This window comes from Symphalangus syndactylus, chromosome 13, assembly GCF_028878055.3.
Source record: "Symphalangus syndactylus isolate Jambi chromosome 13, NHGRI_mSymSyn1-v2.1_pri, whole genome shotgun sequence".
In the NCBI taxonomy this organism is placed as follows: domain Eukaryota; kingdom Metazoa; phylum Chordata; class Mammalia; order Primates; family Hylobatidae; genus Symphalangus; species Symphalangus syndactylus.
Genome location: NC_072435.2, coordinates 32,929,540 through 32,949,929, shown reverse-complemented (window position 1 = coordinate 32,949,929; position 20,390 = coordinate 32,929,540). Strand labels below are relative to the sequence as shown.

Sequence of the window (20,390 nt, the reverse complement as noted above, 5' to 3'; positions counted from 1 at the left end):
AAGAGAAAACCCAGGTCAAGGTAAATGAGAAAGCAAGGAGGAGAGACTACAAATAGGAGATGCACTCTGAGTGTTGATTTTCAGCAGACAGGGCTGATGCTCCCCAATATCCATGTCCCCCTTTCTTCCCAGGCACACAGTGGGACATATTTCCCCGCCCCTTCTTTCAGTAGGCATGGCCATGAGAGCAAATTCTAGCCAATTGCATGTAAGCAGAAGGGTGGCAAATAGTTTCAAAACATAATTATCAGAGATTGCAAAAGTAGCCATAGTCCTTTACTTCTCTCTGTATTTACACCCCAAGATGTAGATTGTAAGAGATGTGACTTTACCATACCTTGCACTAAGAGGTGGAGTCTGTTTCTCTACCCCTTAAATACAGCTGGCATTATGACTTGCACTGACCAACAGAAGACAGTGAAGTAATGAGGTGCTAATTCCAAACCTGAGCCTCAAGAGACCTGTTGGTTTCTGTTCATTCTCTTGGGCCTCTGACCTCTGCCATATGAACAAGCCCCTGACTAGTCTAATGAAGAACAAAAGACCAAGTGGGAGAGAAATGAATCATCCTAGATGAGCCCCAGACATGTGAGACCCGTTCCCTCCTCCTTGTAATAATATAACAATCCAGTTGAGGACTGCTTTCCCAGCTTCTCTTGCAGCTAGGTGTGGCTACATGGTGAAAATCTGGCTAAGGAGAATAAATAGAAGTGATGTGTGCACCTTCTGGTCATGCCTTGAAAAGAAAGAGCATACTCTACACTTCTTCTCCCTTTTCACCTGGGCTGGAAGATGGACAGAGTGGGGTGATCCATTCCCAACCATGGGGATGAGGTTCACACCTAAGGTGGGAGAGGCAACAAGACAAAAGCCCAGGCAAGATCAGCCGACTGCAGACACAAGAACAAGACCAGCTGAGACCAAAAGGTCTGGCTAGAATAGACCACTTAAAATGTCAACTCATGGAATCAAGAGCTAAATATATGGTGGTTGTTTTCAGACACTACTTTTTAAGATAATTTGTTACCCAGTGATAGCTCACCGCTACAAATGGAGTAGCAAAGGCAGAGATGATTTCAAACATCTCTTAAACTAAGCCAGGGGGATATAATGAGGGCTTGATCACTCCTTGCCTTTCTCAATGGAGTCACCATCCCATAAATGAATGTGGAGAATAACAATGCACTAGACACAGGAAGATGGAGCCCTTGTCTCTTGGTGAGGACATTCTGGCTGCAGTGTAGAGGATGGATTGGAGAGAATGAGATTGAAAAAGGCAAGACTAGAGAGGAGGCTGCTGCAGTGATGATCAAGCCAGAACCAAGGATGGAAAAGAGGAGGAATTCAACACATATTTATTTATATATTTATTTTTGAGACAAGGTCTTGCTCCATTATCCAGGCTGGAATGCAGTGATGCAAGCACAGTGCACTACAGCCTCAACCTCCTGGTTTCAAGTGATCCTCCCACCTCAGCCTCCTGAGTAGCTGGGACCACAGGCACGTGCCACCACACCTGGCTAATTTTCTAATTTCTTTTTTTGTAGAGACAGGGTCTCACTATGTTGCCCAGGCTGGTCTCAAACTCTTGGTCTTAAGTGATTCTCCCATCTCAGCCTCCCTAAGTGCTGGTATTACAGGTGTGAGCCACCACACCCAGTCTCAAAACGTATTTAGCAGGTAGATTCCCCAAGATGTGATGACTGCTTTAATGTGGAGGGAGAGAAAAGATTAAAGATAACTTTCTTTTTTTTTTTTTGAGACGGAGTCTCGCTCTGTCACCCAGGCTGGAGTGCAGTGGTGTGATCTCGGCTCACTGCAAGCTCTGCCTCCTGGGTTCACACCATTCTCCTGCCTCAGCCTCCCGAGTAGCTGGGATTACAGGCACGCGCCACCATGCCCAGCTATATTTTTTTGTATTTTTAGTAGAGATGGGGTTTCACCATGTTAGCCAGGATGGTCTCCATCTCCTGACCTCATGATCTGCCCACCTCGGCCTCCCAAAGTGCTGAGATTACAGGCGGGAGCCACTGTGCCCAGCTGATTAAAGATAACTTTCAAGTATTAATTCAAATACCTTTTAGGGGAACGTTCTGAAGTTTAGACTTTAGAATCTCCCCAGAATAGGTTTTGTGTGTTTCGTTCTTCTTGCGGTTGTTGGCTTTTTTTTGTTGTTTGTTTGAACCAGAGTCTTGCTCTGTTGCCCAGGCTAGAGTGCAATGGCACAATCTCAGCTCACTGCAACCTCTGCCTCCCAGGTTCAAGCAATTCTCCTGCCTCAGCCTCCCGAGTAGCTGGGATTACAGGTGCCTGCCACCATGCCCGGCTAATTTTTTGTATTTTTAGTAGAGACGAGGTTTCACCATGTTTGCCAGGCTAGTCTTGAACTCCTGACCTCAAGTGATCCATCCGCCTTGACCTCCCAAAGTGCTGGTATTACAGGTGTGAGCCACCATGCCCAGCCCAGAATAAGGTTTTTCCACCTCAGCACTGTTGGCATTTAGGGTCAGATTAGTCTTGGTTGTGGGGGCCTTTCTATACATTATAGGATGTTTAGCAGCATCTCTGATCTCTTCCCATTAGATGCCATACACAGCACCTCTCCCCACCATCACCAGTTGGGACCATCAAAAATATCTCCAGATGTTGCCAATGACCCCTGGGGGAAATACCGGTCTGAAGACAAGTGCACCCCATTATATTCTGATACCATTGTTTGACTTATAGTAGGTCCTTAACAGGAGTTCAAATCTCAGCTCTTCCACTTAATATTTGCATATAGTTCACAGATCCTATAAAGCAATTACACAATTGAGATCACAAAGCAAGTAGCTAGCAACACTGTGACAGGAACAAAGCCCTGAAATATCAATATTAACCTTTAACAGAAACGGCCTAATGCTCCACTTAAAAGATATAAATTGTTAAACCAGATAAAAATTTTTGTAAAAAAGACCAAACCATGTGCTGCCTACAACAGGGCTACCTAACATGTAAAGACACCCACAGGCCCAAAGTAAAGGGATAGAAAAAGATATAGGCAACTATATATTTTTACCTCTCTGAGCCCCAATTTTCTCATCCCTACATGAGAAAATCCCTTTCTCATATGGTCTTCCAGTGAGATGACCCTTAATTAATTAAGTAGGTAAATAATAAAGAGATGGTCATGTATACCTTCACAGGTGGAGTTTCTAGAGATGAATCCAACTTGACAGCTGCAATTGTAGCTTCCCATGGAGTTGACACAGTCAGAATGCTCAGGGCAGACCCTGCCGGTGAGGCACTCATTGATATCTGAGAAGCAGTGGAAGAGGGTGAGCAGGTAAGAAATTGGGTGCCTCAGTTCAGAAATACATGAACTCACCCCACTGAAAGATATCCACCCAAGACCCATCCCTGGGAGCCTGAGAGCATTACCAGTACAGGAGAAATTGCCCGGCTTTCCTGGGATCCAGTCATTTCCAGTGGGAGAAGAGAAACCATCTAAACAGCTGCACTTGTACCTCCCTGACAGGTTTTCGCAGGATGAGTTAGGACCACAGGGCTGGGGGCTTTGAGAACATTCATCAATATCTAGACAGAGAATTGGAGTTACAAATTTGCTTATACTAGATAGAAGACTGTATTTTGCAAAAAAAAAAAAAAATGTTAAAACAATATCACCCATCCCATATGTGCTTCATTCAATGTGACTTTGGTACTTCTTCTGTCACGCAATGGAATGTATGTCCCTGTCTTGAATCTGAGCATGCTTGTGACTATGGTGGAAGTGACACTAGGTCATAAAAATATCATGTACTTCCACCTTGTTCTCTTGGGTTGCTTATCCTTGGAATCCAGCCACCATATTGTGAGGAAACTCAACCATCCATGAAATTTCCAGTGACCAGAGAGAGGAAGGGTGGGGAAGTAGGAAGGAAGGAAGGAAGGAAATCACGTTTGCTAGCAATACTAGCTAGCAATGCTGTGACAGGAACAAAACCCTCAAATATCAATATTAACCTTGAACAGAAATGGCCTAATGCTCCACTTAAAAGATATAGATTGTTAAACCAGATAAAAAATTTTTTTAAAAGACCCAACCATGTGCTGCCTACAAGAGGGCTACCTAACATGTAAAGACACCCACAGGCCCAAAGTAAAGGGATAGAAAAAGATATAAGCAACTATATATTTTTACCTCTCTGAGCCCCAATTTTCTCATCCCTACATGAGAAAATCCCTTTCTCATATGGTCTTCCAGTGAGATGACCCTTAATTAATTAAGTAGGTAAATAATAAAGAGATGGTCATGTATACCTTCACAGATGGAGTTTCTAGAGATGAATCCAACTTGACAGCTGCAATTGTAGCTTCCCATGGAGTTGACACAGTCAGAATGCTCAGGGCAGACCCTGCCGGTGAGGCACTCATTGATATCTGAGAAGCAGTGGAAGAGGGTGAGCAGGTAAGAAATTGGGTGCCTCAGTTCAGAAATACATGAACTCACCCCACTGATAGATATCCACCCAAGACCCATCCCTGGGAGCCTGAGAGCATTACCAGTACAGGAGAAATTGCCCGGCTTTCCTGGGATCCAGTCATTTCCAGTGGGAGAAGAGAAACCATCTAAACAGCTGCACTTGTACCTCCCAGGCAGGTTTTCGCAGGATGAGTTAGGACCACAGGGCTGGGGGCTTTGAGAACATTCATCAATATCTAGACAGAGAGTTGGAGTTACAAATTTGCTTATACTAGATAGAAGACTGTATTTTGCCAAAAAAAAAAAAATGTTAAAACAATATCTCCCATCCCATATGTGCTTCACTTTGGTACTTCTTCCGTCCAGCAATGGAAGGTATGTCCCCATCTTGAATCTGAGCATGCTTGTGACTATAGTGGAAGTGACACTAGGTCATAAAAATATCATGTACTTCCACCTTATTCTCTTGGGATGCTTATCCTTGGAATCCAGCCACCATATTGTGAGGAAACTCAATCATCCATGAAATTTTACAGTGACCAAGAATTATTTACATGATCAGAGAGAGGAAGGGTGGGGAAGTAGGAAGGAAGGAAGGAAGGAAGGAAGGAAGGAAGGAAGGAAAGAAGGAAGGAAGGAAGGAAGGAAAGAAGGAAGGAAGGAAGGAAGGAAATCACGTTTGCTAGCAATACTAGCTAGCAATCCTGTGACAGGAACAAAACCCTCAAATATCAATATTAACCTTGAACAGAAATGGCCTAATGCTCCACTTAAAAGATATAAATTGTTAAACCAGATAAAAAATTTTTTTAAAAGACCCAACCATGTGCTGCCTACAAGAGGCCTACCTAACATGTAAAGACACCCACAGGCCCAAAGTAAAGGGATAGAAAAAGATATAAGCAACTATATATTTTTACCTCTCTGAGCCCCAATTTTCTCATCCCTACATGAGAAAATCCCTTTCTCATATGGTCTTCCAGTGAGATGACCCTTAATTAATTAAGTAGGTAAATAATAAAGAGATGGTCATGTATACCTTCACAGGTGGAGTTTCTAGAGATGAATCCAACTTGACAGCTGCAATTGTAGCTTCCCATGGAGTTGACACAGTCAGAATGCTCAGGGCAGACCCTGCCGGTGAGGCACTCATTGATATCTGAGAAGCAGTGGAAGAGGGTGAGCAGGTAAGAAATTGGGTGCCTCAGTTCAGAAATACATGAACTCACCCCACTGATAGATATCCACCCAAGACCCATCCCTGGGAGCCTGAGAGCATTACCAGTACAGAAGAAATTGCCCGGCTTTCCTGGGATCCAGTTATTTCCAGTGGGAGAAGAGAAACCATCTAAACAGCTGCACTTGAACCTCCCAGGCAGGTTTTTGCAGGATGAGTTAGGACCACAGGGCTGGGGGCTTTGAGAACATTCATCAATATCTAGACAGAGAATTGGAGTTACAAATTTACTTATACTAGATAGAAGACTGTATTTTGCAATAAAAAAAAGGTAAAACAATATCTCCCATCCCATATGTGCTTCACTTTGGTACTTCTTCCGTCCAGCAATGGAAGGTATATCCCCATCTTTAATCTGAGCATGCTTGTGACTATTGTGGAAGTGACACTAGGTCATAAAAATATCATGTACTTCCACCTTGTTCTCTTGGGATGCTTATCCTTGGAATCCAGCCACCACATTGTGAGGAAACTCAACCATCCATGAAATTTTACAGCGACCAGGAATTATTTACATGATCAGAGAGAGGAAGGGTGGGGAAAAAGGAAGGAAGGAAGGAAGGAAGCAAGGAAGGAAGAAAGGAAGAAAATCATGTTTGCTAGCAATACTAGCTAGCAATGCTGTGACAGGAACAAAACCCCCACATATCAGTATTAACCTTGAACAGAAATGGCCTAATGCTCCGCTTAAAACATATAGATTGTGAAACCAGATTTAAGAAAAAGTGGCGGGGTTGGGGGAGTACCTACATTCAGTACCCAGCCAGCTTTGACTTGATTTTCCTACCAAATGCTGGAGGGTTTGAGGGTACATGAACTCACCTTTGCATTGCACTCCTGGACCCTTGAAGTGATTTTGTCCATTGCTGGACAGGAAGCCTTGTTTGCAAGTGCAATAGTAACTGTCCACTGTGTTGCTGCAAGTGGCATAAGCTGGGCACATGGTACTGTCTCTACAGTTATTACCTAGGCAGTGTATAAAGAAAAGTTTAAACAAGATTAGAGCATTAGAGTGAGGCTGCAAGGGAACCCAGCATACAAGGATGGAGGTGACTGTTACGGGTTGGATTGTGTTCCTCCCAAAAGATACATTAAAGTCCTAAACCCTGGTACCTGTGAATTTCATCTTATTTGGAAACTGGGTCTTTGTAGATGTAATTAAGATATAAGTTAAGATGAAGTAGTGCTGGAGTAGGGTGGGCCACAGGTGTCCTTATAAGAAAAGAAGAGACACACAGACATGCACAGGGACATGCCATGCAACAGTGGAAACCAGGATCAGAGTGATATGTCTAGAAGCTGAGGAACACCAAGGATTGCCAGCAATAACAAAAGCCTTAAAAAATGGCATGGAACAGATTCTGCCCTATAGCCTTTGGAGAAAGACTGGCCCTGCAAATACCTTGAATTCACACTTCTGGACTCCAGAACTTCAAGAGAATAAATTTCCGTTATTTTAAGCAGCCCTAGGAAACTGATACAGCAACCAATCATATGTAATCATGTACCTCAAAGATCCTAGACCCTTGCTACTCAGAGTAGGGTCTGTGGGTCAGCCACATAAGCATCGCCTGGGAGTTAGATGGAAATGCAAAATCCATTGAATCAGAATCTGCATTTGAACATGATCCCAGGTGATGCGTGTGCACAGGGAAGTTTGAGAAGCACTCATCTGGATCCTTGCTAACCGAAGTGTCCACAGACCAGTATCACCTGCCTCCCCTTGGATTCCAAGAACATCTTGGAAAATCAGGTACTAATTCAGCAGGTCTGGGGAAGGGGGCCAGGGATTTTGCATTTCTAACAAGTGCCCGGAGGATGCCAATTCTGTTGCTCCGTGGATCACACCATGAACATCCAAGCACTAGACAGAAAAGTGTGAGAGTGAAAAGTGCAAATTTTGGGACAAGGCAGACCTGAGTTCAAGTTCCAGCAGCAAACCTCAAAGCCAAGAATGGTAGCTGTTCCCCCAAACCCATTCCACCCTCTTCCTTATAATAATAGAGCCATCCAGTTTAGGACTGCATTCCCAGCTTCTCTTGCAGCTAGCTGTGGCCACCTGGTGAAAATCTGGCCAAGGAGAATGAATAGAAGTGATGTGTGTACTGTCTGGTCATGCCCTTGAAAAGAAAGAGCATACCCTACACTTTTTCTCCCTTTTCACCCGGGCTGGAAGATGGACAGACTGGGGTGATCCATTCCCAACCATGGGGATGAGACTCATACCTAAGGTTGGAGAGGCAACAAGGCAAAAGGCACCTGGGAGATGGAATGACCTCCTAGGCAGGGTTGTTCCACAACCCTGTTCCATCTTCAAGTTGGAGATTTATGAGACGGATAAAAATAAACATCTGCGTTGTTTCATTCATAGTTATTTTGTTTCTATGGAAACAATCAACACTCTATCCTAGCCAATCCAGTCTTGGGACAAGTGATTTCACGTCTCTGTACCTCAGTTTGCCTGTTTAGCCACCACATTTAGTAAGACTCCAAGCCCTGTTGATCCCCCCTCCCAAATATAATTTGACAATTACCCATTTAACCCCACCACCTTGGCTATGCCTGATCCAGATCTTCCTCTGAATTTAACATTTCTATATACCCTATGTCCTCCACAATCTTCTACTCCACACCATGGTCATCTCTGAATGCACATTTGATCTTCCACCTCCACCCCTTGCCTATAGTGCTCTTTGTTCTCCTTAGAAATAAAACTCAAATTACTCCACATGAACTGCAAAGCCCCCAGTGACCAGACCCAACCACATCGTTCAGCCTCATCATGTCAGTTTCTCTTTGCACTCCATTTCTAGCCTTCCTACCACAGGGCCTTTGCACATGCTGTTCCCTCTGCCTCTGCTTTGCCTGGCCAGCTTCCACTCATTTTTCAGATCTTGCTTTAACATCACTTCCTCCAGGAAGCCTTCCCTGACTCCTCCATAGCTCCCTGAGCTCTTCTTTTATGGAATTCGTCAAAACCGTGACTGCTTGATTGTTTCAGTGATTTGCTCCTTCATGGCCACCTTCACCACCACACTGTGAGCTTCAAAAGGACAAGATCACAGGTGGGAGCAGGCTCCCAGGTGCTAGGAAAGAGGCTCACTTGATGCTGTCATTCTTGTGGCAGGCAGAATAACAGACCCTTCCAAGAGGACCACGTCCTAATCCCTGAAACCTGTGAATATGTTATGCTGCATGGCAAAGGAGGAATTAAGGTTGCAGATGGAATTAAGGTTGCTAATCAAGCTGATCTCAAGATGGGGAGATTATCTTGGATCATCCAGGGCAACGAATGTAACCACAAGAGTCTTTATAAGTGAAAGCTGAAGCCAAGAAAGGCATTGTCAGCGTGATGTGATGTAAGAAAGAGCTGACCAGCCATCGCTGGCTTTGAAGATGGGGGAAGGGGACATGAGCCAAGAAACATGGTTGACCCTAGATACAGGAAAAGGTAAGAAAATAGTTCTTCCGTACAGCATCCAGAAGGAACACAGCCCTGCCAATGCCTCTATTTTAGCCCAGTGGGACCCATTTCAGACTTCTGACCTCCAGAATGATAGGTAAGTTTTTTTTGTTGTTTTAAGCCACCAAGTTTGTGGCAATTTGTTACAGCAGCCACAGGCAATGAACACCATTCCCAATACCCATATGTGAAAATAAAACATGACTCAGAGAGGTTGAGTGACTTACACAAAGACACACAGCTGGAGAGCAGCTGAGCCAGACCTTTCAAAATCCGAAGTACATGCAAGAGATGGAATCAACCTAAGTGTCTATCAGTGGATGAATGGGTGAGGAAGATGTGGTATACATACTCAATGGAATATCATTCAGCCATAAGAAATAATGAAATAGGGCGGGCGTGATGGCTCACGCCTGTAATCCCAGCACATTGGGAGGCTGAGGTGGGCAGATCACCTGAGATGGGGAGTTCAAGACCAGCCTGACCAACATGAAGAAGGCCCCGTCTCTACTAAAAATACAAAAAAATTAGCCAGGCGTGGTGGTGCATGCCTGTAATCCCAACTACTCGGGAGGCTGAGGCAGGAGAATCACTTGAACTGGGGAGGCGGAGGTTGCGGTGATCCAAGATTGCGCCATTGCACTCCAGCCTGGGCAACAAGAGCAAAACTCCATCTCAAAAAAATAAAAAGAAAAAAAGAAAGAATGAAATCCCATCATTTGCAGAAACACGGATAGAACTGGAGGACTGGAGGACATTATGTTAAGTGAAATAAACCAGGCACAGAAAGACAAATATTGCATGTTCTCGTTCCTATGTGGGAGCTAAAAATCATCATCATCATTATCTAATGGAGGTAGAGGGTAGAATGATAATTACCAGAGGCTGGAAAGGATAGTGGGGAAGGGGGATAAAGAGGGATTGACTAGTTGGTACAAAGACCACAGTTAGATGGAAGGAATAAGATCTAGCGCTCAGTAGCACAATAGGGCAACTACCCATCAGTCAGGACATGTGACATTTGTCTTTCTGTGCCTGGTTTGTTTCACTTAATGACCTCCAGTTTCATCCATATTGCTGCAAATTGTGGAATGTCATTCTTTTTACGGTCGAATAGCAATCCGTTGTGTATGCAGACCACATTGTGTTCATCCATTCATCTGTTGATGGACACTGAGGTGGATTCCATATTTTGACTATTGTGAATAGTGGAGTTGGGTTTTGTGTCAAAGCAAGATGGGAGTCATGAGAGGATTTCGAGCAGAGTAGGGACACAACGTAAGGTTTTAACATGAGCCTTCTGGCCACTGGTTGGAAGACGAACTATAGAAGATCAGAAATAAACTGACCAAGGAGGGGGTGACTGCACTTGTCCAGGTGAAAGATGTCAGTGGATACAACCCAGAGGGCAGCAATGGAGGGAATGCAATTCAGGATTTTTTTAAAGCAACACTAACAAAATTTGCCGATGGATTGGATGTGAGGAGTGAAAAGACAGGAACCAACGATAATGCCAACAGCAACTGGGAGTATGGAAAAACTAAAAAGTATTGTAAAAACAGAAGGAATGGATTATCGTGATTGTAACATTATTCACCCTGTTTTTGTTACACACTGGGTTTTGAGATCTAAGTTCTTTGCTCCTATAATGTGCCTTGTTTATTTCCCTTCCCTGCATGAGGCCTCAGATGGTATCTCTCTTCTCATTTCCAGTTTCCTCTTTCATCTGCAGAGGCAATATTTCTCTGTGCAGACTTCCTGCATTTTATCACTTGTGGTCTCTTAATGCTGTAAGTTTCCCATCATCCTCTTCCACTAGCCCTCTCCCTCACAACTGAAACCTACCAAGGCCAGAGTAACAACCCAGTCTTGTGGGACTAGGTACCTGTCCACCTCCCCATCTCATCTCCTGCCCTGTGTCATCAGTCACACTCACCTTCGCTGGGTCCTCCAAATTCTTTCCAACCTCAGGACCTTTGCACCCACTGTCCTGGCCACCAGGCACGCCCTATCCCACCCTGCCCCTTTGCCTGGGTAACATCAATTCATCCATCCTTTAAGTCCACTGGAACATCACTTCCTTGAGAAGATTTTCCCAACCATCTCAATAAAGCCCTTTTTAAAAAGTCCTACAAAGGGGCCAGGCATAGTGGCTCATGCCTGTAATCCCAGCACTTTGGAAGGCTGGGGTGGGCGGATCACCTAAGGAGTTCAAGACCAGCCTGGCCAACATGGTGAAACCCCATCTCTGCTAAAAATACAAAAAGTAGCCAGGCATGGTGGTGGGTGCCTGTAATCCCAGCTACTCAGGAGGCTGAGGCAAGAGAATCACATGAACCCAGGAAGCGGAGGTTTCAGTGAGCCAAGATTGCCCCACTGAGCTCCAGCCTGGGCAACAAGAGTGAGACTCCATCTCAAAAAAAGAAAAAAAAAATTCTACAAAGGACAGCTCATGTCTTAAAAAAAATACAACATAAATAATTTTCAAAAGAAAATAAGTTGGGATTGTATTTGTCTGTTCTTATGCTGCTAATAAAGACCTACCCAAGACTGGGTGATTTATAAAGGAAAGGGGTTTAATTGATTGACAGTTCAGCTTGGCTGGGAAGGCCTCACAATCATGGTGGAAGGTGAAGGAAGAGCAAAGGCATGTCTTACATGGCCGCAGGCAAGAGCATGTGCAGGGGAACTACCCTTTATAAAACCATCAGATCTCATGAGACTTATTCACAAGGCACCATCACGAGAACAGCATGGGAAAACCTGCCCCCATGATTCAATTACCTCCCACTGGTATATGTTATATATAATATATAAATATATAGTAATATATTATATATAATATAAAAATATAGTAATATATTATATATAATATAAAAATATAGTAATATATTATATATAATATATAGAATATATATTATATATAATATATTATATAATATATAATATATTATAATATATATTATATAATATATTATTAATATATATTCTATATAATATATTATATATAATATATTATTTATGTATTATATATATTTTTATACTAATATAATATATTATATATTATATACTAATATAATATATTATATATTATATACTAATATAATATATTATATATTATATACTAATATAATATATTATATATTATATACTAATATAATATATTATATATTATATACTAATATAATATATTATATATTATATACTAATATAATATATTATATATTATATACTAATATAATATATTATATATTATATACTAATATTATATATTATATATTATATACTAATATAATATATTATATATTATATACTAATATAATATATTATATATTATATACTAATATAATATGTAAATATATTTATTATAATAAGATATAATATATTTATTATAAAACATATATTATATATTATATTATATATTTTATATGTATATTATATAATATATAATATATATTATGTATATTACATCATATTTCTAAAATATATTTTATGTATTTATATATTTATATATTAATATATAATGTATATATTTTATATATTAATAATATATAGTGGCTATATTTAATATATATTTAAATACATATTTTTAATATTAAAATATATATACTACATTATATACACACACATACACACATACACACACACACACTTTATATATATATATATCAAGAGACAGGCTTGCAGGACTGGAAGATAGAATTTTCATTGACCTGTGGTGTAGAGAGGACTTGGGATATGATGGAAGGAAAGTACCTACCATATGGGAAGAGAAAACACTGCGGAAAGCTAGCAGGGAGAGCGAGTGAGTGGGGAGAGAAGGACTCAGGAAGATTCTGGCTCCCTGGCCCACTCACATCAGGGCTATACCTGGGTGGAGATGGGGTGACCTCAGAAACCTTCAGATAGGAATGGGTAAATTCAGGGGCATCAAGGCTAGAGGTTGAATTCTCTCAACAGAGGCCAGATGGAGCTTCCAATTCTACAGGAGAAGCCTCCTGCCTTCTGCAGCTGCCACACCCAACGCCTATGGGAGCAGAGCATTGGAATCAACAGGGAGGCGAGATGGCTAGGAGGTGTCCCAAAGACACCCTTCTGCATCTCCCATCGCCTGGACGTGGAAACCAGGAGCTCCTGCATGGATCCCTGGGAGATGCAGAGCTTCCAAGAGGGTTGCTAGACAACCAAGGTGGGACCATGCACCACCCCATCCAGAGCTCAGCTGCTCCCCCACCTCATGGCTACAAGATCCCATTAGCTGCTATTTTGGCATCACACACCCGGATGCTATCTTGGAGAGAGCAAGGGAAGGGTAAGAAAATGTGAAAGATGGCCGAGTGCAGAGGCTCACGCCTGTAATCCCAGCACTTTGGGAGGCTGAGGCGGGTGGATCAGGAGGTCAGGAGATCGAGACCATCCTGGCGAACACGGTGAAACCCTGTGTCTACTAAAAATACAAAAAAAATTAGCAGGGCGTGGTGGCGTGCGCCTGTACTCGGGAGGCTGAGGCAGGAGAATGGCGTGAACCTGGGAGGTGGAGCTTGCAGTGAACTGAGATCGCACCACTGCACTCCAGCCTGGGCGACAGAGCGAGACTCTGTCTCCAAAAAAAAAAAAAAAAAAGTGAAAGATGAGCTCTTAACACAATATAGACTAAGTTGCTAAGTTGCCCAAAGAAGAACCAGGAAACAGAGACACTGGGAACAGTTGTATTAGTCTGTTTTCATGCTGCTAATAAAGACATACCCAAGACTAGGTAATTTATAAGGGAAAGAGGTTTAATTTGACTCACTGTTCCACATGGCTGGGGAGGCTTCACAATCATGAGAAGCAAAATTATGTCTTACTTACATGGCAGGAGGCAAGAGAGCTTGTGCAAGGGCTCTCCCATTTATAAAACCATCAGATCTCATGAGACTTACTCACTACCATGAGAACAGCATGGGGGAAACCATCCCCCATGATTCAATTATCTCCAACTGGCCCCGCCCTTGACACGAGGTGATTCTTACAATTTAAGGTGAGATTTGGGTGAGGACATAGCCAAACCATATCAACAACCAAGAACTGACAATTCTTTCTTCCTTTATCCAGCAAGAGTTTATATAGAAGATGAGAGTATTTAACAAAACATAAAGAAGTCACTTATTTTTTTTGCACATTGAGTTGTAGTTTGACTAAATTCCATCCCTACTCTCGCTACACTACCATTTATAAAGCTCATACTACATACCAGGTGGTTTCCAAAGCTACCTCTTTGAATTAAAGTTTCACAACATCCCTATTGTTACCTGTATTTCACAGCTTGGGAAACTGAAGTTCAGAGAGGTTATGTGACTTATCTGAGATCACACAGCAATTCTAAGCATAAAGGAAAGAGCCTGAAGTGAGAATCAGGAGATTTGCATGTTAACCCTTGCCCTGCCGCTAACTAGCTCCCAGCAAGCATCTGGATGAGGCTCAGCTTCCTGGGATGTTTCCTGGGGAGAAAACTTTCTCCACCCCTTCAGGCATCTGCATTTTCTCTGGCCAATTTACCCTTTGTCACTGGTTTCAGTGTGGGTCCTGTGTGCCTTTCCCAGCTGTGCATAACACAACATCCTGTGAAGAGAGAAAAGAAAAACACCATGAACCACCAAAAAAAACAAAAAACAAAAAACAAACCTTTTGGGCTCAACCTGCAAAATTACTCCTGGCTTGGCCGCGCAGAAACAGGTTTGAAGAGGCTAGATGACAAACCTTGTTAAGGAACAAACATACACTATTTTGCATAAGTTAACAATGACCGTTCCTGGTTTTCTGCACTCTGCTTTTGCTTTTCATTTTGTCTGTCTTTATCTTCTCTTTATTTTTGATTAAATAGTTCCAGGCTAAGCACTGTGGTGCACACCTGTAATCCCAGCCCTTCGGGAGGCCAAGGTAGGTAGATTGCTTAAGCCCAGGAGTTCAAGACCAGCCTGGGCAATCTGGCAAAACCCCATCTCTACAAAAAATACAAAAGCTATCTGGGCATTGTGGTACATGCCTGTAGCCCCAGCTACTCAGGAGGCCAAGTTGGGAGGATCACTTGAGACCAGCAGTTTGACACCAGTCTGGACACCACAGTGAGACTTTGTCTGTCCAAAAAATATATATATATTTTTAAATTAGCTGTGTGGTGGTGACACCTTGTAGTCCCAGCTACTCAGGAGGCTGAGGTGGAAGGATTGCTTGAGCCCAGGAGATTGAGACTGCAGTGAGCCAAGATCATGCCACTGCACTCCAGCCTAGGTGACCCTGTCTCTAAAAAAAAAGCTCCAGTTGATTTTCAAAAACATGTATTAAAGCATGCATTCTCAAAAGGGATGATATCTCCTCAAAGGACTCAAACTTGGTTCTCAGGAAGAGATCTTTTTAAGCTTACTCTTTTATGTATAAGATACATATGTATATACAGAAAATACATATATAGATATACAGTATATCTATAGTATTAACATTTCATGAGAGGGTAGGGCAATTCGTTTTTCTTTTCTTTCTTTTTTTTTTTTTTTTTTTTTTTTTTGAGATGCAGTCTCGCTCTGTCACCCGGCTGGAGTGCAGTAGCGCGGCTCACTGCAAACTCCAACTCCCTGGTTCAAGCTATTCTCCTGACTCAGCCTCCCGAATAGCTGGGATTACAGGCACGTGCCACCACGCCCAGCTAATTTTTGTATTTTTAGTAGAGACAGGGTTTCACCATGTTGGCCAGGATGGACTCGATCTCCTGACCTCGTGATTCACCTGCCTCAGCCTCCTAAAGTGCTAGGATTACAAGCGTGAGCCACCTCGCCCTGCCCATTTATTATTGTTTAAAGGCAATGCAGCCCTGCAGCATTTAGGTCTCCTGCACCATCATCATCACCATCATTATCACTGTCATCATCACCATCATCATCTTCATCATCACCATCATCATCATCACCATTATCACCATCACCACCATAATCACCATCATCACCATCTTGATCGTCATTATCACACCATCATCACCACCATTATCATCATTATCCCTATCATCACCATTATCATCATCACCATCTTCATGGTCATTATCACACCATCATCACCACTGTCATCTTCATTATCACTGTCATCACCATCACCATCATCATCACCATCTTCATCATCACTATTATCACCACCACCATCACGATCATCACCATCATTATCATCACTATCATTATCACAACTCTTTGCTGATTAGCTTCAGGGCAGAATAGGGAGTGTTAATGGTTAATAACATTGCCAACACCCCAAAATAACAACTCTGCATTCCTACATTTGATGTCCACAGGCCACCTATTTCTTCTAATGTAGCCTGCCAGTCAGCAAGTCTCACAGATCCAAACTCCCAAATTCTATCTATTATTACCAACAAAAATTCTTTTGCTCATTCATTAATTATTTTAGAGGTAATTCCGCATACTGTTTAGGCATACAAAGTCTGGGGTCAAAATGCTTGGGTTTAAAAATCTGGCTTTACCAATTAACGATTGCATGGCCTTGAGGAAGTTATTTAATCTCTTTGTGCCTCAGTTTCCTCCTTGGTAAAATAGGGATCCATTGTACGACAGCAGAGGAAACCCATACATGCTACTTAGAATATGTCCCCAATATCCTCCATTCCTAAATTTGATCCAATGACCAAAACACAGAAGACATAGAAGAAAAACCAGAAACATGGAAGATAAACAAGACTGAGACAAACTGACACCTGAAGAAAGAGAAATAAGAGCACAGGAAGGGTCTATCTCATTATTCAGGACTCAGCTCGAATTGCCTCTCCTCAACCCCAGACTTCTCCCTCCAACATAACTCCCGACCACATTCTATAACAACTTCTTTCACAGCACTTATCACTGCCTGAAATTCCTATGTTTACTTATTATTTGGAGCAACATAGTGTAGTGGAAAAGCTTACAGACTCTGAAGTCAGACTGCCTGGCTTGAAATCCTGCCTCTACCCCTTATTGACTAAGTGGCCTTGGGAAAATTATTTTATCTCTTTTGCTTCAGTTTTCTCATTTGCAAAATAGGACTAATAATGACCCAATGTCATAGAAATGTTTTCACAGTTAGATACATACTCTGTTTAAAGAAGTTACAGCAGTGCTAACTGGGCTATGATCATCTGTGCCTTCTTTCCTCTCTGCTCCTACCTACTAGACTATCAGCCTCAAGAGTGCAGGAAATTAGTCTTTTTTTCTCACTGCTATATCCTCTAGTGCATAGAACAGCAACTGATACACAGGACGTGCTCAGGTCAAATGAATGACTATAGAGAAAAATCTATCCTGACAGATGGACTTCCCTGAGCTATGGAATTTTGTCAAAGGTTCCCCGAATGAAGGTGTTTGCAGTATCCAGCCTGGACTTATGATCTCTTGGCTGGACCATCCATGGCCCTCCCATTTCTCCTGAAGCCTATTTCCAACCCAGGCCTCCCCTAGCCCCCCATTCAGCCTCACACTCACCCCAGAAGAGGAGCAGGTTGAAGCCACGCATTATGCTGTGGTTCTGTCATTCAAAGAGAAGAAACTTTTCTACTAACCCTGGGTTTTCAGTAACCAGAAGGCATGGGAAGAGGGGAAGCCGCAGCCAGAGTTGCTCAATGCTGCCCAGTCATCATAGCCCTTTTTGCTGAGTTGCTGCCACTAAAAGACAGCCTAGAAAATCCTAATTTCCCCCTTTCTCCACAATAAAGAGAAGTTAATCTGCCTAACGTGTATCATTCTCTCTCTCTCTCCTTCCCACCGTCTCTCCCTTTTTCTTTCCCATCAACATCTACCTCCCATCTCTCAACATCTTCTTTCATTGCACCCAATAAGGGAGCTTCCTCTTCCTGCCTCCAGTGAAGCAAATCTCAGCCTTTAGGGTCTCTTCCCAGTCTCCTGTATAAAAACAGCCATCACGACCATCATGTACCAGGCACTGTGCTAGGCACATTGACAACAAAGTGTAATTCCATTATCATGTTAACCTCGTAAAGTAGGAATTCCCTTCCCTCCCTCCATTCACCAACAAAATGGAAACTGAGACTTGCAGAGGAGTTATAACTTGTCCAAGATCTCTCAGACTTGAGATTTGAACCCAGGACCCTCTGGCTCCAGAGTCAAGAGCTTTAACCATCTTATTTTCCTTCAGATCTCACCTCTGTCTGACGACTATACAGCAACACTTCCACCCCATTCCCAGCTTCCTCTCTCTGGTAAGATCTTAGGGTCTCACAAGAGCAGACCCCCAGACAAGGATTTTAGCAAAAGTAGTTTATCAAGAAGGTGGCCCCAGAAAACACCGGCTGGAGAAGGAGAAAGTGAAACAGGAAGGCAAAGAGCCAATACTGGGTGTGTCTTCAAACAAGTTACATGGTGAGAAAGTGGAACTTAACCTCCCCAGGTACATCTGGGGAGCGGCATGGAACGTACTCTTCAGTTATTCCAACTGAGGAGTGAGGGAGCTAAGGTATTTATATCCCACCTACTGTCAGTCATGGGTTGACTTGAGGCTTGCTCCTAGAGGGTGTCAACCCCTTGAAACTTCAGGCCTGGCCTCCGAACAGATAGAATGGGCTCCAGTTGATATAATCCCACTGATAACAAAGTGTAGTGACTGGCAGATATTGAAGCAGTGTCATACATCTGGGGTAATACCCAAGGTTCGTTGCCTCACGCCAAGGAAATAAAAAATACAGACATGGCCGGGCACCGTGGCTCACACCTGTAATCTCAGCACTTTGGGAGACTGAGGAGGGTGGATTACGAGGTCAGAAGTTCAAGACCAGCCTGGCCAAGATGGTGAAACCCCGTCTCTACTAAAAATACAAAAAATTAGCCAGCATGGTGTGGTGTTAGGCACCTGTAATCCCAGCTAGTCCAGAGGCTGAGGCAGAGAATTGCTTGAATCCAGGAGGCGGAGGCTGCAGTGAGCCGAGATCGTGCCACTGCACTCCAGCCTGGGCAACAGAGTGGGACTCCGTCTTAAAATAAAATAAAATAAAATGCAGACACACAAAAAATTAGTTTTAGAGCAGAGGTTTAGGCTGAGCACAGTGGCTCATGCCTGTAATCCCAGCACTTTGGGAGGCTGAGATGGGTGGATCACCTAAGATCAGGAGTTTGAGACCAGCCTGGGCAACATGGTGAAACCCCATCTCTACTAAAAATACAAAAATTAGCCAGGCGTGGTGGCTCATGCCTGTAATTCCAGCTACTCAGGAGGCTGAGGCAAGAGAATCACTTGAACCCAGGAGGCAGAGGTTGCAGTGAGCCGAGATCGTGCCATTGCACTCCAGCCTGGGTGACAGAGTAAGACTCCATCTCAAAGAAAAAAAAAAAAAGAGCAGAGATTTAATAGGCAAAAGAAAGAGAAAAGCTCTGTCTCCTGCAGAGAGAGGGGGCTCCCAAGTGGGTCTTCCAGTTTCAAGGTGCAATGGACAGGGTTTTATAGCTGAGCTTTAGGTGGTGATATCTGATTTACCATAGGGCCCAAAGATTAGTTGGACCGGGTGTGCCGTTTATATAGAGTACAAAGAAGCTGGCTGCCCACCCTAATATTTTATTATGCAGATGGGGTCTCTACCTGGCCAGGACTATGTTGCCTGTTCCTTTACTATACACATGGTTGATAAAGAAAAGGGAAGATGGCGCAAGCCTGCATGTTGAACACGCTTGGCCCCCAGGTAGCCTTTTCCCATTGGCACAGCTGCCGGCATTCACCCGACCAAGCTTCCAGCTTGCTTTTCTATGTCTGCAGGCTGATTTTTCAGACTGCTCTTTGTTAGAAAAGAAATTATTTGGCTGGGCGTGGTGGCTCACGCCTGTAATCCCAGCACTTTGAGAGGCTAAGGCGGGTGGATCACAAGGTCAGGAGTTTGAGACCAGCCTGACCAACATGGTGAAACCCCGTCTCTACTAATAATACAAAAATTAGCCAGGCACGGTGGCGCGCCTCTGTAATCCCAGCTACTCGGGAGGCTGAGGCAAGAGAATTGCTTGAATCCGGGAGGCGGAGCTTGCAGTGAGCCGAGATTGCGCCACTGTACTCCAGCCTAAGCGACAGAGCAAGACTCTGTCTCAAAAAAAAAAAAAAAAAAAGATTTGGGGGCTGCTTTTTATTAAAAGGGAAACCTTACCGAGGACTCTCTTGCCCTCACTCTCTGCCTAAATAACTTCTTTCTAGCTCCCGTATCAGTGTCAAGCTAGGGC

General features: G+C 43.1%; 1 protein-coding gene across 3 annotated transcripts in view; it reads right to left on the bottom strand.

Moving 5' to 3' along the window:
• The window catches only part of ADGRE1 (adhesion G protein-coupled receptor E1), a 58,357-nt gene extending 40,636 nt beyond the window's left edge, over window positions 1-17,721 (bottom strand). For 2 of the 3 annotated variants that reach the window (XM_055240206.2, XM_055240207.2), the window contains exons 1-5: window positions 17,661-17,721; window positions 14,704-14,766; window positions 6,525-6,668; window positions 3,421-3,576; window positions 3,178-3,297 (exon numbers count right to left, since the gene is read on the bottom strand). In XM_055240206.2, coding sequence (XP_055096181.1) covers window positions 3,178-3,297; window positions 3,421-3,576; window positions 6,525-6,668; window positions 14,704-14,766; window positions 17,661-17,691 — 514 coding nt within the window. In that variant the 5' untranslated portion in view covers window positions 17,692-17,721. The remainder of the gene's footprint in view (window positions 1-3,177; window positions 3,298-3,420; window positions 3,577-6,524; window positions 6,669-14,703; window positions 14,767-17,660) is intronic. The other variant, XM_055240208.2, reaches the window with a different exon arrangement.
• Window positions 17,722-20,390: the final 2,669 nt, after the last annotated feature.